Source organism: Cnephaeus nilssonii (genome assembly GCF_951640355.1).
Source record: "Cnephaeus nilssonii genome assembly, chromosome: 18".
In the NCBI taxonomy this organism is placed as follows: Eukaryota; Metazoa; Chordata; class Mammalia; order Chiroptera; family Vespertilionidae; genus Cnephaeus; species Cnephaeus nilssonii.
The window spans coordinates 53,398,716-53,424,110 of record NC_137089.1 but is presented as its reverse complement, the minus strand read 5'-3'; the positions used below and the strand labels follow the sequence as shown (position 1 = coordinate 53,424,110).

The window sequence follows — 25,395 nt, the reverse complement described above, 5'->3', positions numbered from 1 at the left end:
ACTTGGTGTTGTCCGTGTTCCGGGTTTTCGCCACGATGCGGTGTGGGGTGTTGTGCATTCCAGTTACTTCCCCTGAGGACACAGGTGTGGAGCATCTTTCAGGTGCTTCTTGGCCATCTGTACATCTCTGCCGAGTTTTCCACCCATTTTTAAATCAGGTTGTTTGCTTTCTTATTGATACGTTTTAAGAGTTTTTTTGTGTATTTTGGTAAGAGTCCTTTTGTATATGTGTATTTAAATACAAACACACACACACACACACACACACACACACACACATTGTCATCTGTGGTGGAAGTGAATATAAATCAGACCTAGTGGCTCTTGTGATATTGGCACAAATACAGCCCACTGTGCCACAGAGCGTGGGTGAGGGGAGCCCGGCTCCTGATGCCGGAGGAGCACCCAGTTTACCGCGCTCAGCGCCTGGGAAACCGGCTCCACTGGCGCCCTGGGCAGGACCGGGGCGGCAGGGCCAGGCAGCTCTCCAGAACACCCAGCCCTCCTCGTGGGGTGGTGTCGAACCCACGCAGGCGGCCAGAGGGGCCTTCTGGAACCTGCAGGCATGGCGTGGTGCAGTCCCCAATGGCCGGCAGGAGGAAGGGAAAGATGATCTTCAGGCAGCCGCTCCTCCGTCCTCCGGAAGGTCCTGCCATCACAAAGCTCCTGGCACCAGTCTGTCCTTAAGTGACACGGCACACTCGGGGTGACATTTCCCATGGCCCCGCCGCAGCCTCAGCCGCTGGGACAGGGATTACAGTCCTGTGGGCACAGCCGCCCTCCGGGCAGAAAGGAGCCGGGGCCAGGCCAGCAGGCCACCAGCACCCAGGGGCCTCCTCACCCTCTCTGGGGGGGGGGGGGGGGGCAGAGGGCTGCAGAACTTGGGGGCCAAGGCGCCGGGCCACAGCCTGCGGAGGGGGGCGGAGAGCGCGGGCGCGGCCAGGGCTGTGGTGAGCCCTCTGGCTGGGGCGCTGGAGCATCTTCCCGGGCGCAGCGCTGCGGGACGGCCGGGAAAGCGGGTGTACTGTGGGCCCGCCCGGCGCCCCTTCCTCCTGCGGTCCGTCACCGCTCCTCCCACCGCCGTGACTCACTGTCCCGGGACAGCCCACGGCAGCGCCGCTTCCTCCAAAGCGCAGCGGCGGGAAGCCCGGGCCCGCCCCTCCCCTCCCCTCCGCACCCACGTCCTCTGGGCTCGGAGCGGGCACCCCAGACGGCCAGCCCCGGCAGGCTGAGCGCCCGAGGCTCCGGGCCCGCGCTCCCCGACGGGTTGGCTGCTGCCGGTCCCTCCTGTCCCTCCCTCCCGCCCCCCAACCATGTCGCGGCTCAGCTGGGGGTACGCGGAGCACAACGGTGAGCGCCCCACGGGAGGACCGGGCGGGCGGGGGAGCCAGGGGATGGGGGGGTCTGGGGCGGGGCTCCTGGGGCCACCTGGACACCTAGGTCCCCTGCCCTGGGGCCATCGGGGACCCCTGCGGGAGCCGCCCTTGGGGTGTCGGTTCAGGGGTGACAACGTGCCAGGGTCCCCCAGACCCCAGACATCACTCTCCTTTGGAAGCTGGGGGGGCGGGGGGGGACTTTCCCTGGTGACAGCACTTGTGGGTTAGAGGCAGTCTGAGGACACATTGAGTGAATGGTGACTCCGCCGGGAATAAACCGTGGAAAATGCTTAAACTGAATTTAAGAAACTCGAATCACTGGAATGGCAGCTCTGAGAAGGCAGGTGCCTCCTGGGGCACCCGGATGCGGGTTTCTCCTAACCTGGGCCGGGCCAGCACCGCGTCCTGCTGGCTCCAGGGGCTTGGGCTCTTTCTGGAAGGTGAAGGTGGAGTGGGGCTCCTTCTCCAGCACACCCCCCCCCCAGCCCCCCAACGCACCCTGCAGACACTGCGGGTCAGCGAAGGGATTGAAATTAAAGCACGTGGGCAAAATGCAGTCACTGATGGCTATTCTAAACTATCAAAAGTAAACCATTTCCTCATTTTTTCTATTAAACACCTTGTTCAGCTTATTTTTTCAAATACTGATTATTTAAACTAATTGCAAAGTGACACCTAGAAAGCCTTATAGTGAATCACTGTCAAAATTAGGCGGGGAAGGAAGGAAGATTAATCAAAGAACTTACATGGATATATGCGGAACCCATGGACACACACAATAGTGGGTGAAGGCGGGCGGGGGGAGGGTGCAGGGGAAAGGGGGTCAAAGGGGAAAAAAGGGGGACATCTGTAATACTTGTAACAATAAAGATAAATTTAGAAAAAAAAGAAAGAAAAAATTGGGCCTGTGACTAATAATTATTATTATTACTATTATTATTGGACAAACGTATATTATTGAATAGTACTGTGTAGTTGCTTTTTATAGAGACTTTACTTTGACAAAGAAACAGAAAAGCTTCACTTTTAACTGTAGCCTTTGACGTTATAATTAATTTGCCAATAAAAATGATAGCAGATAAAATTTAGGACTTTAAAACATGAAGAATAACTTCGGTGGATTTCTTTCTGATGGAGGCTATAATTATCATCTTACATTTCGCTAATTTCCAATTTATGTTTGGGGGGGGGCACAAAATCAATTTTCTTTAATTCCCTCTCTGCTGGAATAGCCCTGAGCATTGCAGTTAGTGGTTACTGCAGGCCAGCAGGGCCCTGACTGGTCAGGAAGAGCGTGTTTTGGATCAAGGAGCAGTGATGACTGTAATATGTTGGGAAACATTGAAGCTGTCTGCAGAAATTTTTGGAATCTTCTTAGGAGAGCTGTTAGCGAGGAGTGATTCCACAGCTTTCTATGAATGGGGAGGGGGTGTGCCCTGCTCCAGAGGCGATAGTGATGAGGGGACACCTTGAAGTCGGTCACCTGCGGCCAAGTCCCACTGGAAACGATGCATCGGCTGCAGGGGGATGCTTTCAGGTTAGACTGTGGGCGAGCAGCTGGCAGGAGCCTTGGAGGGGCACCTTCCCCAACCACGGAGAGCTCCTCCATGCACCTTCCGCGGCGCTGTTGGCCCCCTCAGAAAGGTGCAGTCACTGCGAACCCGCGGCACCCTGATACTCCACAGCTTCTGAGTCCGGGGAAGACACACCACACCTCTCCTAAGCACCATGTGTAAGGTGTAAGTGGGGTTAGAGTTGGAGGTTTGGGCAACTTTTACAAGAGGCAGGGAATGAACTACCCTGGTAGTTAATATTTAACGCTGAGTATTTCGAAACGGTTCTGTTGTAAAGACTGGAAACCGGACAGAGTGGTTAGGAGAAGGGCACTCTGGATGAAAGAGTCGGCAGATCTGAAGTCTGATGTGCTTTAGGCGGTCACGCCTGGTGGCCGAGAGAGAGAGAGAGAGAGAGAGAGAGAGAGAGAGAGAGAGCGCAGGACTATCCTGTGCCAGCGAGTGCAGCAGGGTGAGTGCGGGGACCTGGTCACCGAGGAGCGGGTGCTTTTCTGTAAAAGCCGCAGGCGAGGACTTGCGTGCTCAGGGCCTCCAGCCCAAAGTCAGGTCCCGGGGGCCGAGCTGAGTGTGCGCTGTGCGCTCCCGGTGACGGTCCTCCGGAAGCGAATGCGAGGGAAACCGTATTCCTCCTTTTCCGACAAAAGGAGGAGTCATGGGGAATGCGATTTAGAGATGGCAGCTGTTGCCCACGGTGGCATCTTTGCATTTCTTGAAGTTGTATTCTAAACCTTACCTTTAGAAATGCTCGTGTCGCCAGTACCAGCGTGGCGGTCGTGGTCACGCTGCGCCACCCGTGGAACAAGAGCCTGAGTTTGGAGAAGCCAGGCCCGCGGGCTGGGGAGGGAGGAGCTCTCCCAGCTGTGGGGCTGGGGCCGGGGCAGGGCAGGAGCGGAGAGGCCGCGGGGGTCCCTGTCCACGGACGTGTGCTCACTGGGAGCCACCTGCCCTTGGTTCTGAGAAGCAGAACTCAAGTCCGGTCTCTAGACCAGGGTCCTCACACTTTTTAAACAGGGGCCAGCTCACTGTCCCGCAGACCGCTGGAGGCCGGACTATAGTTTAAAAAAAACTATGAACAAATTCCTATGCACACTGCACATATCTTATTTTGAAGTAAAAAAACAAAACGGCAAAAACACCCGCCTGCGGCCCGCGGGCCGTAGTGTGAGGACGCCTGCTCTGGAGGAAGGCCGAGGCCCCGAGGGCACTGCCGGCTGCGGGCTCACGTCATTGACCAAAGGCGGCCGCCTTGGGAGCGTGCGCCCTTTTGGCGTTTTGAGTAGAGGATCAGGGTGACCATGGTCCCGGCTTTGGAATGCAAATGCGGCGTTGGCAAAGCAAACACAGGGGGCCCCTGACGTGCAGAACGGAGAAGCTAACTGTGCCCGGACTCCACGCAGGTGACCCCAGCATTACCGCTCACTCCGCCGGCCCTCTCCCAGCGGGAACCCAGCCTGCAGCTCCCCTCACTCCTGGGCTGAGGCGGGATCTCTGTCTCGGGATGAATCGCGCCTTGTTTTCCGCCTGACAGGAAAGTGCCTTTGGAAAGTACCTTATAAAACAAACATGCTCCTTTGTCCACCAGCGTTTGTTTGATTCTGAAAATGAGTGAGTGCAAACCAGGAAGTCTCCACGCCTCTGAGAAGAGCAAGGAGTCTGTGAAACAGCAGCACACACACGTTAGGTGTGAAGGCCCTGAGGGTGGAGACCTTTCACTAGCCGCCCTCTCTCAGACTCAAGCACAGCGTGTTGTGCTCAAGGAGGACTCCTTGGACGAAACCCCTGTTTAGTCCTTCTCTCTGGTCCTGTGTGCTCTACCTAGGTCCTGTTCACTGGAACCAACTCTTCCCCATCGCTGACGGGGATCAGCAGTCACCGATTGAGATTAAAACCAAGGAAGCGAAGTTCGACTCTTCCCTCCGACCCCTTAGCATCACGTATGACTCGAGCTCTGCCAAAATCATCAGTAACAGTGGCCATTCCTTCAGCGTCGACTTTGATGACACGGAGGACAAATCAGGTGGGCTTTCTATTGGGGGGCGGTGAGGTGAGGGGCTCGGACAATTGGACGGTAACTTCTTTTCTCTCTTATTTGAAACACCTGCCCATTGTATGTGCCTGTTCGTACTTGGCTGGGACCTGTAGTGAAAGTTGTGTTTGATTAGTTCAGGGACAGTGTCTTTCACACCATCAGTAGACGATGGCCAACCAAACGGAACCGTATCATTTATCCGTAACACACGAGCCGAATGAGTAGAGAGCGTGTTTCCTTCACCTGCCGGCACAGCTACGGCCCCAGAAGCAGATTAGTGTCAAGTTTGAAAGTCAGGTGATAGAGAAGGTTAGGAGACTCATGTTTTAAGGCTGCTGACAAATTATTTTTACTTTTAGTCCAATATTAGGATGATGCTGTATTTGCTCTATTAATGATACATATAGTTAAATTTTAAAAACCCTTCATTGGGAGAAAGCTTTCACTTACTCAATAAGCTCAGCTTTGGTTTAGTCGCAGTTCCCCGTGTTTATGTAAAGCTATATTGTTAGCTAGAATTATAAGCCCATAAAATTCCTCCCTCATACTTGTCAAATTCATAACAGTGATTCATATTATTTATTCAGAGCATTGTAAAACGTGCACAAAGGAAGACTAACACGTGGTGTTTTCAACTTGTGGGGAAAGGAGGGACCTTGCTTTTCATGTGTTTTCTTCACCCCTCAGCCCTGTGAGGGTGGGAAGGGTGAGGTAACAGGGGAGGTTGATGTAATGGGCACATGGATCATGTATGTGATGTGGTCATGTAGGAATCCGAGGCTTCCAAACCCAAAGTCTACACCACCCACAATCGTGGTTGGATGCTGGTTATAATATCTCAAGTATGAAAGGAAACTGAGGCTACAGTCCTGGTTCCAGAATAAGCAGTCACTAGACAGCACCTCCCGCTCCACTCGCCGGCCCGGCATCGCGCTGTGGTGACGCCCGGGTCACGCCGGCAGCCACCTGGCACTTGCTTCTGCACAGTCGTTGTCAGGCACCGTCCTAGGTCCCGGGGACACAGAGGAACGAGGCGGCTCCTCTTAGAGGAGCTGCGTCCTGCTGGGCTGGACAGTGACTGTCTGAAGCGCCTTTTTCTCGGTGCGCGCAGCCGTGCTCACTGTCCAGGCAGCGACGCCGGTGCCGTGTCAGAAACGTGCAGGCCTGGCACGTTACGGACCAGGTTGAAGGCAGGTGCAGCACCGCAGCACAGACCAGTGTGCTTCTAGTTCCCCAGCACGGTGGGCTTGGCGGCACAGAGCAGCTGGCAAAGACCCTTTTGCTGAGGCAGCACACGTTCCCACCGCTAGCACTTACCTCTGCGTCTTGCCCTCTGCAGACCTCTTTCTGGTATGAGCGCGTTATTTGGAGGAGAATTTTTAAAAATTCTGGATGAAGTGATAAATGGACTCTATGTATGCCAGGTATGATTTTGGAGAAACGATCACTTATTTTCAGAGTTAAGATGGAGACAATTATGTCTACCTACTCATCTAGGCTGGAAAGTGAGAGGAATAATTTGACGCTTGAAAACACGAAATCATTCTCATTAGAAGTGTTTTGCCGCCATTCTTCATCGTATCCCACAGCCTGACTGTTTTGTCAGAGACCATCTCACAGGCAGGCGAGGCCACTGTGACCCTCTGGCTCCCCTCCCCCCAGTGCGGAGCCCTGCTCCGGCGGGTGGTCAGCACACGGGCCCCGTGGTCATGGTCGCGGGTGGGACACGTTAGCACAGACGCTCCGGTGTGGAACCCATCGAGGTAGCGGGAGGCTCCACCGGGCGGGGCTGCGCTAATCTGGGTGAAGCCCCGGGCTCGGTCAGGCTTCCCAGAGCAGCCAGGATGCCGGGCCTTTGGGGGATCTCCGTCTTTCTCCTGGGCCAGCTGCTTTGCGTCTCCTCCCACAGTGCGTTCCGTTCTGGGATAAGGGGTGAGTCCTGAGCCCTCCGCGGCGTGGCGCTGTGGCGGGTGACGCTCGGCTCAGTTTGTGCAACAGAAGAGGGAAGGCCGCCGCCCAGGGCATGTGCCTTTCCAGTCATTTACCTGTGAAACATCCTGGAGGCTGTTTAGAGCCAAACCTAAATCCTCTCCATCGCCTATCTCCTCGGGGACAGTGCGGGCGGGGCGGTGCCGCAGGGACGCCCGCGGAGTCCGGCAGAAGCAGCGCACCGCGCTGTCGGACAGGGACCCACAGTGGCCTTGCGCCTGCTGGGTGGTGCTCCCCTCCCCGTCCGTTTCCAGGGGGCGCTGGAGATAGGCAGCTTCTCACCACAGAGCCGTCCGATCTGAAGGAACCTAGAGGGTGCCCCAGCCATTCCGCCTTCCAAAGACTTGGTTGCATGTGCTCCCAGTTTTCTCCTTGGGCAGGTAGACGTGAAGGGACATCCCTCAATCTCCTAGTCAGAAACAGGGAGACTAACCAGTGCGGACAGGAGAGCGACGCCCACAGGGGGTGGGTGCGTGCGGGAGAAGCTGTCTCCTCGCTGCGCGGGGACTGTGCCGGCTGCTGGTCGGACCCCTGACCAGCTCTGAGCTGCGGTTCGGCGCCAGGTCGGGGAGAAGGGCACCCCCGGTGCTGGTCCCCACACAGCGGCCTGGTCTCCCGCAATGCAGCCCAGAGGGCACGGGCAAGCGCATTACCTTGTCCTCTTGTTTCTTGCTGTTCATAGAAAACGGCATATGAAATTCTCACCATCTTTCCTGCTGAGGTAAGGTGGGGCATTCTTGACAAATCCTGTAACTGCATGTAATGGTGTGTACATAAAACAACTAGAGCGGAGGCCACTGACGTGCGGCTGTTGTTGAGGCTGCGCTGGCCTGCCGGCACTCCCTGCTGCTGTGTGATGGAGATGCGCCCCGTCGGTGTGGGGTGCTGAGCTCGGCCTCCGGGCCTCCCGGCCTCCGGGCCTGCCCAGCAGAGATTAATCGTCAGGAGACACTTTTCTGTCTTCTTAAGATATGATTCCATTGCCATAATTTTATTTTTTAAATATATTTTTATTGAGCCAAGAGAAGAAAGGAGAGAGAGAGATAAACATCAATGATGAGAGAGAATCATCGATCGGCTGCCTCCTGCAGCCCCGCACTGGGGATCGAGCCCACACACGGGCCCTGAATAGGAATTGAACCAAGACCTCTTGGTTCATAGGTCGACACTCAACCACTGAGCCCTACTGACTGGGCTCTGTTGCCGAAGTTTTAGAGAGCATATTTGTGGAGGCAAAGCGCTAAAAATATACTCAGCCCAAGTGGCAACATCTGATGGGTTTTTAAAAAGAGTTAATTCTGTCCCGTGTTTCCTATTTCCCTAAGAAGATGCGCTCACTCTGCCCGAATTTGTAGAAGCAACAGCGGTATCGCAGTAATCATAGCTCGCGGGGCCAGTGTCTGTCTGCGGGGCAGGGGCCAGGGCCGTGCGCTCAGTTTTTCTCGTTCCCCATGACATTGGGGGCACGCGTTGCTGCTCTCCGGGGCCATGGCCTGACAGCTGGAGCTCAAGGTCAGAGAGTTTGTGCAAGGTCACGGGGGGTGAAGCCAAGGCGAGCCCAGGTCTTCAAAGTGCGGAAGGCGCTCCTGCGCCGCCTGCTGGCTCCTGGGCCTGGCGGCCTCCGGGGACAGGCAGCCTTCGGGCTCCCTGCGCTGCACCAGAGTGCCTGCTGGGCTCCCCACGCGCCCCGCGCCGCTGTCCTGTGGACGCGCTCACCCTTCACAGTGTGTTTCCACCCCTCGCCCGCCTGGAAGCTGGGTCCCTGCCCTCGAACGAACGCCAGGCACCTTTGTAGCCCCTTCCTCGTGCCGTGGATCCCGGGAGACGCTGTGGGGCCGCGGAAACACTCCTCCTGCTAACAGTGTTCCCTGTGTTGCTGTTTAGTTCTGCGAGGGGGGCCGCTCACGGGAAGATACCGGCTGCGGCAGTTTCACCTGCACTGGGGGTCCACGGACGACCACGGCTCTGAGCACGTGGTGGACGGAGTGAGGTACGCCGCCGAGGTAAGCCATCGGCCAGGCTCCTGACAGAGCTGTCCTCTCTGGTGGGAGGGAAGGGACCTGGGGAGGCGTCCTTGACCCCAAATAGGTCCCGAGCCTATTAGGGTCTCAGTCTGGGACCTTGCCTCGTTCGGTCAGCGCAGGAGCTTATCAGCGAGCTGCGAACGGTGGGAGCCTCAGAGCGACCCCGAGGGTTCGGGTCCCGGAGCCTGTGTGAACATGAGCACCCGGACTCGGGGGAGGGTGGGAAACTGGCCCAGGAAGCATCAGGTCTGTGTGATACCAAGTCACAGCTCGCTCCTGAGAGGCCAGCGAGAGGGGGGAAAGAAACATTCGTGGCCGGCCCAGCTCTGCATGTTTGGCCCAGACACAGCTACCCACTCAGATCACGTGAAACCCCTGGTACAGAGGTGAGAGGCAACGGCACAGGGCCCGTGGGGGACAAAGCCACAGCCCTCCTCACCCCTCCTCTCCGCTCACCTGCAGCTGTGCACCCGTCAGGCCGTGAGCAGGACCTGACGTCCTGGCTTCCTCACCGGGGCCACTCCTTCTCTTTAGGGTGCTAGCCTTTAAGAACACCCTACCTCTGCCCGGCCGGCGTGGCTCAGTGGTTGAGCGTCAACCTATGAACCAGGAGGTCACGGTTCAATTCCGGTCAGGGCACATGCCCGGGTTGTGAGCTTGATCCCCAGTGCGGGGCGTGTAGGAGGCAACTGATGGATGATTCTCTCTCATCATTGATGTTTCTATCTCTCCCTCCCCCTTCCTCTCTGAAATCAATAAAAATATATTTTTTTAAAAGCTTACTTTTTCTAATTCCCGGGCTTAAAGCATAAAGCATAATACAATTAAATACTGCTGATCCCGACTTTACCATAGATGGGAGGGAATTACCTGCGACTCGGCCAGCGCTGCTTCCGTGTGCCCTGGTGCCGGCTCGGCAGACGGAGGACCTTGGGGGCGGCCCGTGCTCAGCCGCCCTCAGGCTTAGAGCGGCCAGGCCCCTGTGAACCCCGCTGTGCGGAGAAGCCCAGCAGATGGCAGAAGGACTTGCTGCCGGTTTTATTCTTCCATCACTTGTACATCTGCTGTTCGGGGCTATCACCCAAAGGCCTGGTCACCTCCTGAGCGCTTTGTGCGAGAGCAGGGGCTCCCAGGCTGCAGGGGTGGGGCCCCGAACCCGAGACAATGACAGATGCCCAGGCTGCGGGGGGGGCGGGGCATAGCCTCCTGTGCTCAGCTTGACCGCCCAGTATTGTCCATGCTTGTTTTGTGAAGTTCTGTGTCTGAACGTAACGCATTCTGCGTCTCAGAAGCTCTGGGGCTGGGGCGGGCTCTGTCCTGTCCCAAGGCAGCTGGGGACAGTGGCCCACCCTCCACACGCCTGAGCGTGGCCCTGGAGGCGACGGGTGGCGCTCTCCTCCGCGTTGGGCTCCGAGTCCGGCCGCCGGGACTGCGGACGGGCCTTGATGCCGTGGGGCCTCCCGGGCTCACTGCGATCAGGGGTCTTCCTTGTTTCGTAGGAGAAGAGGCAGCAGGACGCCCCGGCGGGCCTGCCCAGAGCGGCGCGTGTGCCTCGGTGGGCGAGAGCCCCACACCGGCAGGGGTGCCCGTGTGATTGGAGCGTGACAACGGCACGTGGCAGAGGCTGGGGGGCTGAGCTGTTTTCTAAGAGCCGGACGTCACTGACTGGCTTTGAATTAGAAAGTGATAATTTTTTGCATTTAAAAAATATCATTCACGCTACAACGAGAGGAGAGATTGGGGTGACGCCGGAGGGGATAAGGGTCAGTGAGGAGCCTGGGGGATCCTGGTGGCAGGCGACAGTGCAGGTGGCCGGCTGCCCAGCGGGTGGGGGGGGCAGGCAGATGTCTGCTGCTGCGACAGGGGTGCTGCGGAGAGGACGTCTGGCCCTGCAGGTGGGCGCGCTGTCACAGGTAGACGGTAAGCACGCAGACGGACGGGTGAGTTCTCTGACGGAGCAATGCCACGTGGTCGCCTCGAGGGCTGAGTGACGGGGCAATGCCACGTGGTCGCCTCGAGGGCTGAGTGACGGGGCAATGCCACGTGGTCGCCTCGAGGGCTGAGTGACGGGGCAATGCCACGTGGTCGCCTCGAGGGCTGAGTGACGGGGCAATGCCACGTGGTCGTGTCGAGGGCTGAGTGGTCAGGAGGGGCCTTGGAGATGCCACGTGAATTGAGACCGAATGACCAGAAGCCGCTCGGAGAAAGTCCAGAGAGCGCTTTCCAGGAAGCGGGGCAGCAGGACAGCTCGGGCAGGAGGGTGTCGTGCTGGGAAGGCAAAGGCGTTGCCTCCATGAGAGGCCGCGCCGCGTCCCAGAGAGGCGGGGCCAAGCCTCGTGGGGCGGGCGTGTGGGCCTGAGCAGGTCAGGGTCCTCCGTCGTGTGCGGGACGAGGACAGAGGCCCGTCGTGTGCGGGACGAGGACAGAGGCCCGTCGTGTGCGGGACGAGGACAGAGGCCCGTCATGTGCGGGACGAGGACAGAGGCCCGTCGTGTGCGGGACGAGGACAGAGGCCCGTCGTGTGCGGGACGAGGACAGAGGCCCGTCGTGTGCGGGACGAGGACAGAGGCCCGTCGTGTGCGGGACGAGGACAGAGGCCCGTCGTGTGCGGGACGAGGACAGAGGCCCGTCGTGTGCGGGACGAGGACAGAGGCCCGTCGTGTGCGGGACGAGGACAGAGGCCCGTCGTGTGCGGGACGAGGACAGAGGCCCGTCGTGTGCGGGACGAGGACAGAGGCCCGTCGTGTGCGGGACGAGGACAGAGGCCCGTCGAGTGCGGGACGAGGACAGGCGGTGCCGCGGGGCGCGGGTGCTCTGTGTCTTAGGACACCGCTCGCTGTCTGGGGAGAGGTGCGGCCGGGGCGGTTCCGGGCCTGGGAGTGGCTTTCCACTCCTGTGTCCTGACGTCAGGGCATCGCCATGCTGTGTCCTCCTCGTGCATCAGAGAGTGAAGGGGAGGAAGACAAAGGAGAAGGCCCCGGAGAGCGGTGACACGGGAATTTAATTTGGGGCCGAACCTGCGGGCGTGGACAGTACAGCCGCACTGACCGCCGCTTCGCGAAGCTTCCCCGAGGGCCGCGTCTGCGAGGAGAGCGCGGAGCTGCCTGGAACTCCGAGCGCACCGATGCCCAACGCAGAGAGGAAGGGACGCGGAGCTGAGCGGACAGCTGCGATTGCAACAGGAACGGTGCCTTTTGCACTAAGTCTTCTGTGTGTCCGTCCACAGTAGGCAGGGGACGCTGAGGCTGACGAACACTGTTGTTCAGACATTGTTTCCACGGGGGAATCTAGTCCTTCCCTTTGCAGCCGCTGCAGTCACTTCTTGTCATTCGCTCTTCACTGGGCTGTCCCTGTGAACAGGAGGCGCGCTGCCCGGGTCCGACTCGGATGCCTGGGCCGTGCCCTCAGCCCCGGGTCCGACTCGGATGCCTGGGCCGTGCCCTCAGCCCCGGGTCTGACTCTGATGCCTGGGCTGTGCCCTCAGCCCCGGGTCCGACTCGGATGCCTGGGCCGTGCCCTCAGCCCCGGGTCCGACTCGGATGCCTGGGCCGTGCCCTCAGCCCCGGGTCCCACTCGGATGCCTGGGCCGTGCCCTCAGCCCCGGGTCCGACTCGGATGCCTGGGCCGTGCCCTCAGCCCCGGGTCCGACTCGGATGCCTGGGCCGTGCCCTCAGCCCCGGGTCCGACTCTGATGCCTGGGCCGTGCCCTCAGCCCCGGGTCCGACTCTGATGCCTGGGCCGTGCCCTCAGCCCCGGGTCCCACTCGGATGCCTGGGCCGTGCACGCAGCCCCGGGTCCGACTCGGATGCCTGGGCCGTGCGCGCAGCTGCGGGAGGTGCGTGCTCAGCAGCGGCGGGGGAGGGAGGACTGTGACAACAGCCGGCCGCCCTGCTGGGCTCCCAGTGTCCTGGCCGCTCTGTATCCGCTGGGAGGCCTCAGGCTTCTCTCGGCTCCTCGTTTGTTTTCCGAGCGCCCGTGGGCGTGAACCCAGGAGTCACTCCCAGGTTTCGGTGTCGGTGGCGTCATCTCTTACCAGGTGTGCCGGTGCGTGGGCGCTGGGCTTTGGGACAACATCCAAGTGCTTTCCTGCGGGCCAGCGAGCACCGTCCGCCCAGGGTTCCTTCGCCGCTTTCCCACGCCACACGGTGCGGAGCACGGGCCGCCGGCCACCGCGGCAGAGACGTCTCTCTCCGCTGTTGGGGCGGGGTGCACTGTTTCTAGTTCACTGTTTATGGTCATTCTTTTATTTTCTTAAAAAATATGTTTTTATTGATTTCAGAGAGTAAGGGAGAGGGAGAGATAGAAACATCCATGATGAGAGAGAATCGTTGATCGGCTGCCCTCTGCATGCCCCCCACTGGGGATGGAGCCCACAACCTGGGCCTGTGCCCTGACCGGGAATCGAACCCTGACCTCCTGGTTCATGGGTCGATGCTCCACCCCGGAGCCACACCAGCCAGGCACGCTCATTCTTCTTTATCCAGAAATCCCCGCAGGAGTTCCCTGTGGACGAACAGTTCCATTGAAAGGACGGGATAAAACCTCGAGCAGACTAATCCTCCCTCCGCTGTCATCCGGGAGGGGGTTTGTGCCGGAAACCCCCACGTTTCCTCCCTGAGGGGCCACAGGAGTCCCTTGGGGAGGTCGAACCCAAAGCCGGCCCCTCTCCCGCCGTCAGGATCTGGGCCACGCCATCTGGGTGTCACGTGGCCTGGGCTTCCTGTGGCCGCCGTCGCAGCGCACCCCCAGCCGGGAAGGAGCCCCAGGAGCGGTCTCTGCCGGACTGTGCGTGCCGCGTCCGTGCGCCGGTCTGTGCTCGGGGGAGGGGGGGGGGGCGTGCGCTGGACACGGGCGCCCTCGGGTTCGGAGGGGCCATTGCTCTTGGGCAGAGTGGGACGTGGGGGAAGCCCCTCTGGTCCCGGCCCGGCCCCCTCCCTCCCCTCAGCACACCGACCCTCCTCCGACCCTCTGCCTCCAGCCCAGCCTCTCTGCCCAGTTCACTCCTGCTCCCCACGCAGGGCCTGGACTTGGCCTAGAAGCTGACAGGTGAGTGGACACCGCGAACACAGTGACTCTTACGGAGAATCCACGTTCACCATGGAAAGGCCTCGGTGCAGGAGTGAGCCTCTGACTGCGTCCAGGAGCCACCGCCCCGTCTGCCGCCCCGTCCGCGGCAGGGTCCCCCCTGGGGCCCACTGACGCCCCCGCCCCCAGCCTGGACCTGCAGCCAGCCCCAGCGGGGCCTGACCCCCGGCTGTGGCCTGCAGTCCCGGGTGCGGGAGCGCGGGGCCCTAGGTCACTGGGAACAGTGGCTGGGATGGCTGGGGCTCGAGGGGTGTGGCAGGACTCTCTGGGGCCTCCAAGAGCTCTGGACGTGGCCGCAGGACCGTGCATGGCGGTGCAGGCCGGCCTCTGCACGCGGCTTCCCGGGGCCCGTGTCTGAGGGTGGATCGAACATGGTGCCGAGTTACACTGTGCCCTCCCTTCCAGCTCCACGTCGTGCACTGGAACGCGGACAAGTACCCCAGCTTCGTGGAGGCGGCTCACGCGCCTGACGGACTCGCGGTCCTGGGAGTGTTTTTACAGGTGAGGCTTCTGGCTTCACGAAAACAGCTGCTCGGCCGTGGGGCAGGGTTTCAGTCGCCGAGTGGACATCCCACCATTTTTTAAAATAGCCTATTGATCTTTAGAGCGAGAGCGAGAGAGAGAGAGAGAGAGAGAGAGAGCGAGAGAGAGAGAGAGAGGCATCAGTGAAAGAGAAGCTTCGAGCGGCTGCCTCCTGCACGCCCCCTATGGGGGATCGAGCCCGCCACCCTGACTGGGAATTAAACCCGCGACCTTTTGGTGCGTGGACTGGGCCACGCAGGCTGGGCTCTACCATTTTTTAATAGCAAATCAGTTATAGGCCTAATGTCTTCCTTTTGAAACGGATATCAAAACTCCATGCTTATGGTTCATCTCAGGGCCTGGGGGCTTTGCCTTCCAACCCCTCCTGTGTCTGTTGATCATGGTCATCAATTAGCAACAACAGCAGCAGCCGGAGGTGACACTGAGGCCCGGAAAGGCCGGGGGCCGGGCTTGCCTGTGATGGGCTGCACGGCGCCCAGAGGGAAGCACTGGTGGCACCACAGTGGCTTGTTGTCCCAAATGCACCGACCACCTCTCATTGTTGTCTGTGTCTCCTGCACGAGTGGTCAGACAGGTATCGCTGGGGCCGCACCTGGGTGGGTGGGGCCCCACTCCCACCGGGACCACATTCTTGCCGGGCGCTCCTCCTTGTGGCGACACCCACAGGAATGGGGAGGAGGTGCACTCGTGTTCCTGAGGACTCTGCTCAGGACGATCTCCTGCAGGCGTCCTCAAACCACGGCCCGCGGGCCACAGGCGGGTGCTTTTGCCGTTTTGTTTTTTTACTTCAAAATAAGATATGTGCAGTGTGCATAGGAATGTGTTCATAGTTTTTTTTAAACTATAGTCCGGCCCTCCAACGGTCTGCGGGACAGTGAACTGGCCCAGTTTAAAAAGTGTGAGGACCCCTGGTCTATTGCCTTGATCCGCAACCTCCCGTTGTTTTAGGCCGAACCTGGGGGACGTTTTCCCGCTAATGTTTTGATGTCACAGCAGTCTGTGCGGAGAGAGGGTCTGAAGTCACACCTGGTTGGGAGTGCAGGTGTGATGGAGGTTTCCTAAGCCAGGCTTTCCTCAAGTTCGCCTGCTCCTGCAGCACCCCTGAAGCGGAGAAGCAGGGAGCTGCCACTGCCAGTTCGGGGTCAAACTTGTAAGTCGGCCCAGGGGCCTGCGGTGCTCTGCCTCCTTCAGATTCTTCAGGCCGGAGAGCTGCGCCACACAACAACCGCTGCTTGCTGTGGGCTGGCCTACGTTTTGTTTGTTTTGTTTTCAAAGAATTTAAAATCGTGACTGAAATGGAGCAATTCAGACCTGTTCTGCAACAGTAACCACTTCTCACGAAATTTCATGTTTTCAGATTGGCGAATGTAATCCCCAACTGCAAAAGATCACTGACATCCTGGATTCCATTAAAGAAAAGGTAAAGCTAATTCCTGTTGACTGGTGACTAATATAGTCCCGTTTTCTGCTGAATTCTCTGGTCTTCTCTTACAAACACGGGCTGAGCCAGGGCCGAGTGCCGCTCCTGAAAGCAGCCGGCGTGTCCTTGACCGATAGAGCCGGCACAACCTGCCACCACTCACTCCTGAAGTTTCTGAAGCAGTCTTCAATCACCCCAAATAATCGCATAAATCTATTTATGCATAATTAGTTTCTGTTGTCGGGGTTTTACAGCATAAGCCTTTGGCTGCAACACATTTTAAAGACCACTTATATGAAAACAAATCTTGTCCTTTCAAATGAATCTTAGCGATGCCTGACTTCCTCTAACATGTTTAGATGAAGGCAGGTCCCCTTTTTAAAATACAAACAGCAGGCGCTAAATAACTGCGTGACTGGGGCAGTTCCAGGGACATCTGAGGTCACTGCATGCATGTTTTTCCAAGTCTGCGGCAGCTTCCCCGTTGTAAGGCTCTCTCTCTCCTGCCCCAGGGTAAACAAACTCGATTCACGAATTTTGACCCCTTGTGGCTGCTCCCTCCGTCCTGGGATTACTGGACCTACCCGGGGTCTCTCACCGTGCCGCCCCTCCTGGAGAGTGTCACGTGGATCATCTTAAAGCAGCCTATCAGCGTCAGCTCTCAGCAGGTAGGCCTGCTCCAGCCGGTCCCCCCCCAGAGGAAACTGGGCGGAATGGTTTTCACCCCTCTGTGCCTCCCGCGGTGCTACGAGCCCAGCCCGTGTTCTCCCTCCGAAGAGATGTCTGTCCCTTCCCGTTCGCCCTCTGGTTGGTGGTTTCCTCCCCACCTCTTAGCAATGCGGGGCAGCGAGGCCCTGGGAAGGCAGCACCGCTTGCTTCTGCCTCCTTTGGACTGAGACAGGAAGGGGCTGGGAGTCCAAGGGAAAGTCAGGAGAGAGGCTGCTCTTAAAGGGTGGCCTTCACCTTTCCTGCCTCGGGCCCTGGCCCGCCCCTCCCCCAGCTCCACCTTCAGGAAGCGGACTGAGCCTCAGCCCGGCGCCCGCTGAGTTTCAGCAGAAATCTGCGGCCCTGGCCTTTGTTGGCTGGGCTTCTGTGGGGCGTCTGAGGCTGTACGTTTACTAAGAGGCTCTTCTGAGACAAGTCTGCAGGCTCAGGAGTCTGCCAGAACCCTGCTGGGCTGGGACCTTCGGTGACCATCTGCCAGGTGGCTGCTGTGTGTCCCCAAGGCTGCGCTTAATGAGTTTTGTTTTGTCTTTCCTTTTTGAGTTACGAGCTGCAGAACCTTAGCAAGAACGCAGTCTAATAGTTTTTGCAGCTAATAAAGCACTTCTGTTCTGGGCTGGCCCCCCTGCCTAGCTGTTTATTCCCCAGTCAAAGACTAGAGCTGGTGGACCTCCGCCAAGGTCAAGGTCAAAGACTAGAGCTGGTGGACCTCCGCCAAGGTCAAGGTCAAAGACTAGAGCTGGTGGACCTCTGCCAAGGTCAAGGTCAAAGACTAGAGCTGGTAGACCTCTGCCAAGGCCATGTCGGGGCATTTCCCCTTGCTGTGAGGCTCATGTGCCACTTCTGGTGGCCTTGTCTTTAGGACGAAACACCAATAATGCCTGGGGCCTACTTATCAATACTTTTACAAAGATCTGCATAGACATCTAGAGCTTGCCTGACACGAAATTTGCTGTGAGTTTTTCCATTAGAAACAAGGTGAATTGTGTCATGAGAACAGGGACCTGCCCCTGGGTCGGGGCCTCACTAATGGATCTCACTTTCTCCCCTTCCTGTGCCCACGTGAAAGGTGACACATTATAGCATCAAGGCATGTTTTCCCTCCTATTTCAAGGGTACCTTCATTCCTTAGAGCCACTTGGAAAGTAACTTTTAAAAAATCTACCTGTGATCGGTAAGAGATTATATCAAAATATATATCCAATTAGATCCTTAAAGTGCATAAAGTTAACCCAATCAAGGAAGCTTTCTGCCAGTTTTGGGATATGACTGACTGGCTGTGGGTTCATTACTGTACCTTATTTCAGGTGCGATTAATTAATGTTGATTATGATTTTGGCTTTTTGCACATAAAATAGAGGCTGAGTCTCAGGGCGTTGGTGTGACGTTCACTGGGAAGCGTTCACTGAATCTACAGGCGCGGAAACCCTTTCAGACCCCTCATTTGCAACCAGATTGAAGTGATTATCTGAGTAATAATCCAAAGTGTAAGACAGTGCTATCGAGATTTTAAGACTTAAGAATGAAGCAAAAGATACTTTAAAAGTCCAATCCCAGTCTTAACCAGGAGAAAAACATCAGACAAAGCCCAAGTCAGGGACATCCTGCAGAACACCTGATGGCGCTCCTCAGACTGTCCGTGCCCCAAGAGCAAGGGCGTCTGGGAACGCACCATCAGGAAGTGCTCGGAGACGGCGACTCAGTGAAATGCGTGTCCTGGTGGGACCCTGGGCAGAGAGAGACGTCAGGGACAAAGGAGGCCTGAGTAACCGCACGTGAGGACGGATACATTTGGGTTCGTTATTTGTGAGAATGCACTCCATGGAAGGTGGGAACTCTAGAGGAAACTGATGCGGTGACTTTGTAATCATTCTGTAAATCTGAACCGTTCTAAACCAAAAAGTTTATTAAAAACCCAAAACACAAGAGGGTTGGTAAGATCACTCGGTTGCCTACCTCTTTCATATAAAGTCTTTTGTGTAAGCCACCGGCTTAAGAATTACTTTCCAGGAGATGGTATCTCAGTGATGACAGCTCTGTGTTTGAAGTCGCTGGGAAGCGTTATTGATTTATTTTTCATTCCCACCATAAACCTCTTTTAGTCGGTTGGGGCCAGTTTCCCCCGCTGCTCTTTCTTGCCAAGTCACTGTCTGAGGGTTTTCATTTTCTTTTTCTTGATTCAAGTCCATTTTTCTCCCCTGAGTCACTGCCTGAAATGCTTGGTTTACCTCCAGGCCGAGATCAGATACTGCGATCCTGATATCTGGATAACAGATGCGTCATTGTCTTGGGCAGGCGGACTTTCCCTGCCAAGTCTCTTTGGGTTATTCTGGGTTTCCTACCTCGGCTCACTCAGCTGCTGAAATCCGACCTGCAGGACACTGCCTACGCTCCTTTTCAAACATTCCCTTTGTTATTCTGCTGTGTGGGAACACAGCATTCACGGATCTCAGTGTGCAGTGATGGCCTTGGTTGTTGTGTATCACCATGCGCTGCAGCAAGCCACTCGCAGGCAGTCCAGGAGAGGGATCCTGCCAGAGGTTTCCTCGTGCCCTTTGCCCTCCATCACCCACGGCCTCAGGACACCACTGAGAGTCACTAGACTTTATTCAAGTGGAATTACACAGACATGCACTTCTGTGTTTGATTTCTTTTGCTCAGCACAATGTTTTGAAGATTCACACATTTTATTTATTTTTGTTACAGAGTAATATTCTATGGTATGGATACACCACTATTTTATTTTTTATTGTTTAAAGTATTGCATATGTCTCCTTTTTCCCTGATTGACACCCCCCCGCCACTCCCACCCCCAAGGGCAAGCCCCACCGCCCCAGTGTCTGTGCCCATTGGTTATGCTAATATTCGTGCACACAAGTCCTTTGGATATACCACTATTAAAAAAAAAAAATCTATTGACCAATTGATAGACATTTGGATTGCTGCTAGTTTGGAGATGTTTGAATGTGGATATCCATATTTGATGTTAGAAATAATTGACATACACGCTTTTCTGTGGACACATTTTCACGTCTTGTGGCAATGACTAGGCCAAGTGGTAACCTCATGTTTAATTTTATGAGGTACTGCCATGTTGTCTCCTAAAGGGCTGTTCCTCAGACTAACATAACTCCATGTGGGGTTGGGGGAGACGAGAAGAGATAAGAGATAAACCAAAGAACTTATATTTTTTTACTTACTAGAGGCCTGAGGCACGAAATTTGTGTGTGGAGGGGCGGGGTCCCTCAGCCCAGCCTGCGCCCTCTCACAATCCGGGACCCCTCACTCCTAACCGCCTGCCTGCTCGCTCCTTACCGCTGGGCTTGCTGCTCCTTAGCGCTGCCACTGAGGCAGGAGAGGCTCCTGCCACCATCGCAGTGCTCGCCAGCCATCGTGAGCCCTGAGGGCACTCCTGCTGTGGGAGTGCACTGACCGCCATGGGCCAGCTTCTCTGTTGAGCGTCTGCCCCCTGGTGGCCAGTGTGCATCACAGCAATCAGAGGTTCTGTTCATTCTGCCATAAGGGTCACCAGGCTTTTATATATAGTGACTAGGGGCTCAGTGCATGAAATTCGTGCACAGGGAGGGGGTCCCTCAGCCCAGGCTGCACCCTCTCTAATGCGGGACCCCTCAGGGGATGTCCAACTGCCGGTTTAGGCCCAATCCCACATGGGGCCTAAACCAGCAGTCAGACATCCCTCTCACAATCCTAACCACTTGCCTGCCTACTGGCTTGATCACTGCCTAACTGCTCCCCTGCCAGCTTCATGGCCCCCTACTGTCCTCCCTTGCTGGCCTGATTGCCCCTAACCACCTCTGCCTTGGCCCCCACCACCGTGGCTTTGTCAGGAAGGAAGTCGAACGGTAGGAAGATGTCTGGTCTCCCAGCCTAATTAGCATATTACCCTTTTATTAATATAGATATGCATAGCCATGGACACGGGCAGTAGGGTAGTGAAGACCTGGGGGGATGGGTATGGTCTTGGATGGGGGGAAATGGGAGATATCTGTAATACTATCAACAATAAAAATATATTTAAAAGTGAAAATAAATAAATAAATAAATAAATAAGGGCTGGTCCTTCTTTTAGTCTCAGCAGCAATGAGGTTTCTAGTTGCTCCACATCCTGTTAGCACTTGGTGTTGTCAGTCTTTACCTTTAGCCATTCTAGTGGGTCTGTGCAATTTTACTCTGCACTGATCTGATGACTAGTGATGTTGAGCGTTTTTTCATATGCTTGCTGTGTCTGTGTATATCTTTCGTGAAATATCTGTTCAAATCATTTGCCCATGTTAAAATTGGGTTGTATGTCTTCTCATTATTGAGCTGCAAGAGCTCTGATCCAGTACAATCTGGATAAATGCCCTTTTTTTCAATACATGTTTTTGCAAAAGTTTTCTCACAATCTATGACTTGCTTTTTATTTTTTTGCTATGTCTTTTGAAGAGGAAAAGTTCTTAATGTTAATGAAGTCCATTTTATAAATTTATCTTTTCTAGTTTGTGCAAAAGAAATCTTTGCCTAACTATGTGCTACAAAATATTTTCTTCTTCTTTAATAGTTTTAGCTTTTACATTTAAGTCTTTGATTACTTATGAGTCACATTTTATGTATGCTGTGCCCCATTCTTTTTCTTTCCCTTCTGATATTCTAATTACACATAGAATTGATCTTTTAATATCATCAGTGAAGCTTTATTTTAAAAAATTTATCTCTGTTCTTCACTGTGGGTAATTTCTATTTATCTATATTAAAGTTAATTTACTCTTTCTTGTTATGTCAGCGTGACTGTTAAATCTATCCATTGAACTTTGTGCTTTAGAATTTATATTTTCAGTTCTAAAATTTCTACTTGGCTCTCTTTTATTATTTCTGTTTCTCTACTGAGACTGCCCATTAAGAGTACTGAGATTTCTTATGCATTAAAGAGGATGCTTTGTTTCATTTCATGTGGCCAATTGAACATCCTTGTAAATTCCAAATTTGATTCATCTTGGGCCTGACTGTTGATTTTTCTTTCTTTGAGAATGTGTTCCATTTTACTGATTCTTGGTAGGTTGAGTGATTTTTTTTTTTTATCATTTTCTAGTTGTTGTGAACATTAAGTTGTGGTGATTCTGGATTCTGTTATCTTTCTCTGATAAGTATTATTTCTTTGGTGCTAGCAGGTGGTCTTCCTGGCTGGGCTTGCATTACACTTTTTTTTTTCTTGTGCTGCAGCTCTGGTCTCAGTTTAGCCATGAGTGGTTTGTAGGTATAGAGTGGGTGGATCTTCTCTCCAGCTCATTTCTTGCAAGACAGGTGTCCCCATGGCAGACTCCACCCAGCTCCCGGGGACAAACTGGAGAGATGGAACCACTCTAGAGCGCCCAGCTCTCCCTCTGAGAGTGTGAATGCCCTCTGGCCCCTCGGTGTGCTCTCCTCCAGTGCCTGCGGCTGGTTGTTTTTGCATTATGTCTGCGTTAGAGTTTTTTCTACACGGAGGTTGTCTGTAGGGTCTTAGTCCAGCATATCTGGAAGTAAAACTATAATGTCTTTTTTTTTTTTTTTGTATGATTCTTTCTTTTTTGTTGTTTTCGGGTTTTTTGTTGTTAATCCTCACTGGAGGATATATTTTAAAAATATATATTTTATTGATTTTTTTACAGAGAGGAAGGGAGAGGGATAGAGAGTTGGAAACATCGATCAGCTGCCTCCTGCACACCCCCTACTAGGGATGTGCCGAAACCAAGTTACATGCCCTTGACTGGAATCGAACCTGGGACCCTTCAGTCTGCTGGCTGATGCTCTATCCACTGAGCCAAACCGGTTAGGGCTGGAGGATATTTTTTCCATTGATTTTTAAACAGAGTGGAAGGCAGGAGGAGAGACAGAGAGAAACATCGATGTGAGAGAGAAACATTGATTGGTTGCCTCCCGCACACGCCCCAACCAGAGCAGGGATTGAGCCTGCAACCGAGGTATGTGCCCTTGACCAGAATCAAAACCAGGACCCTTCTAATCTAAGGGATGATGCTCTAATCATTGAGCAAAACTGGCTAGAGCTCTAATGTATTTTTTAATGGTAAAATGTTATATATTGTGTTAGCAATAATTAATGATCTAAGAATGTTTTTCTTCTGCATCTTTAGACTATTTGTGAAATGAGGAAAGAATTTATTCATTTGAACATTAATTTTGACTTGATATATAAAACTCTGTAGAATTAGCTTTGAAAATAAATTTTTAAACTGTACCAAACAGTACAAGTCAATTCTAGAATTGTCTAATAATTGCTCATTCTTGCAGGCGTGATGCAGAGATACAAAGAGATGTTCTAAGTGGCCCTTGTCCACATTTTAGAGAGAGTGGAAGGGAGCAGGAGAGACAGACAGAGAGAAACGTCGATGTGAGAGGGACACATCGATTGGCTGCCTCCCATATGTGCTCCAATCCAGGCCCGGGATCAAGCCTGCAACCGAGGTGCATGCCCTCGACCAGAAATTGAACCCGGGACCCTTCAGTTCACAGGCCAACACGCTATCCACTGAGCAAAACCAGCCAGGGCCCGACTGGAGTTTTTAAGAATCACTGGAAGTCTCTTCACTCAGGTGCTCTGGGGCCAGCGTCACTGACGTGGTGGGGGCCTGCGCGGGGCAGTTCCTAGGTTAGTAGAAACAGGAGGTTGAGGTGCTCGCAAGCCAAGCTAACACGCTTGTCTGGGGGCCTTGGTAGGGTTAGAAATGCCACTTACTGTAGGGATATACTTTGAGATGCTTACACCTAAAATGATATTTGGAATCTACATCAAAGTAATCCAGTTGGGCGGGACTGGCGGTGAGAGAGGATGGGGGGATGGCGGGGGGGCAGTGACCTGCCCATGTGCTGATGGTTGTTGAAGCTGGGGCAGGGCTCCTGGTGGTTTATTTTTCTACGTTTGCCTATGTGTGAAAGTCTCTGTAATAAAAAGTAAATAAAAGGAGGAGGAAAGAAAGTGGAGATGCAGAGGGCACTGGGTGGCTTCACAGCTGGCTTTTGGACGGCTTATCTGAGCCTTCCTCACTTCCCCTAAGGCCTCATCTTTAATGGTATAAGAGCATATTACTGAGTGGGTTGTGTGGGGATTAGATGAGATCATCCTATCAAACAAAGAGGTAATATGCAAATTGACTGTCACTCCAACACACAAGATGGCCGCTCCCATGTGGTCAAAGATGGCTGCCCCCATGTGGACACAAGATGGCCACCACAAGATGGCTGCAGGGGAGGGTAGTTGTGGGTGATCAGGCCACAACTACCGATGTTTCTCTCTCTCCCTCTCCCATGCCCTCTCTGTAAATATAAATTAAAAAAAACTATTCTTAGAAAAAACAGAAGCATTTTATAGTGTCAAGTGTCGTGTGATGTGGTGATTAGCAGCCTCTGTTTTCTTCTTGATACTGTCTGCTCCGTCAGGTTTGTAAGACACATAGGCTTTCTGTAATGAGCAAATGAAGCCCTTTTGGAGAGAAACGGGAACCACTTAAGTTGTATTCAAGCATGAGCAGAGGTCGAAGGCCTCAGGCTTTTCCATAGCCCTGTGTACAAGGCACAAGAACGGGGCAAACAGCAGCTTTCTGTGGCTCCAGGAGGACAGCACTTGCAGGCTGAGCGTGGCTGCCAGGAGCACCGGGCCTGCAACACTGGGGAGCCCCCCGGTCTGTGGCTCCTGAGGGGACCCATCCAAGGCTTCACTGGGAGCCGAGGACACTGAAGCCGAGGTCCCGGGTGGGGCAGAGCTGGCCTGGGTCCCCGCTAGGAAGGCCCGTGCCCCCCCTCAGGCCCTGCCCCCCCATCCCGTCAGGTAAGGAGGGCCCATGGCCTGCGCTCGGAAGCCAGAGGCACCTCCAGATGCTGAGCTGTCAGCCGGGGCGGCCTTGCAGGCCGAGCCAGGCCGAGGAGACCTGCCTGCAGCTGCTGGCTCAGGGCACCCGCTCCTCAGCTCATGCCGGCGCCGCGCTCCCACTGGCACCTCCCTGACGCTGCCTCCTTCCCCCACAGCTGGCCGCCTTCCGCAGGCTCCTGTGCACCCCCGAGGGCCATGCGGCCGCCTTCCTGCTGAGCAACCACCGGCCCCCACAGCCCCTGAAGGGCCGCCAGGTGAGGGCCTCCTTCCACTGACAGCTGTGGCCGGGGACCAGCCCACACGTGTCTGCGGAGAGAAAACAAGGCCAAACAGGACACAGAATCCCTACCGACGGTCCCCTGAGTTCCGGTCGGGGGTGCCCTGTGCCCTGTGCTGTCAGCCGCAGCAGCAGAATGTCCCATCCCTGTGACCACGGACCTCGCTCCCAGCCTGGGATTCGCACTCGCGGCCTCGGAGCAGGACACGGCCACGTGTGCAGAGCCACGGGATGCGCCCACCGCAGCCTGCAGGGACGCGGCAGCATCGCGAACCTCAGCTCGTGCTGAGCATTGTCCCTTGTCGTAGAGACCGAGCCAGTCATGGTCTCCGCGATGTTTAGTGAAAATCCTGAGTTCGTTTCCAGAATGATAGGATGGGGGTACCTCTTTCTGTGGGGAAACCAGTGATTCTGCTTAACGTGTTGGTACATTCCAGTTCATTAAAAGTTGGTCATATTTCCAATTTTAAAGTGAATTTTGGTTTTGATTG

At 55.1% G+C, this 25,395-nt stretch overlaps 1 protein-coding gene across 1 annotated transcript; it reads left to right on the top strand.

Moving 5' to 3' along the window:
• The first annotated feature begins 1,122 nt into the window (after nt 1–1,122).
• LOC307114146 (carbonic anhydrase 13) lies at nt 1,123–25,395 on the top strand. The gene is made up of 7 exons (XM_079796361.1): nt 1,123–1,350; nt 4,770–4,967; nt 8,853–8,971; nt 14,483–14,578; nt 15,978–16,040; nt 16,553–16,708; nt 24,783–25,395. Exons 1-7 carry the CDS (start codon nt 1,314–1,316, stop codon nt 24,900–24,902), a joined length of 789 nt encoding a protein of 262 aa, XP_079652487.1. The 5' UTR covers nt 1,123–1,313; the 3' UTR covers nt 24,903–25,395.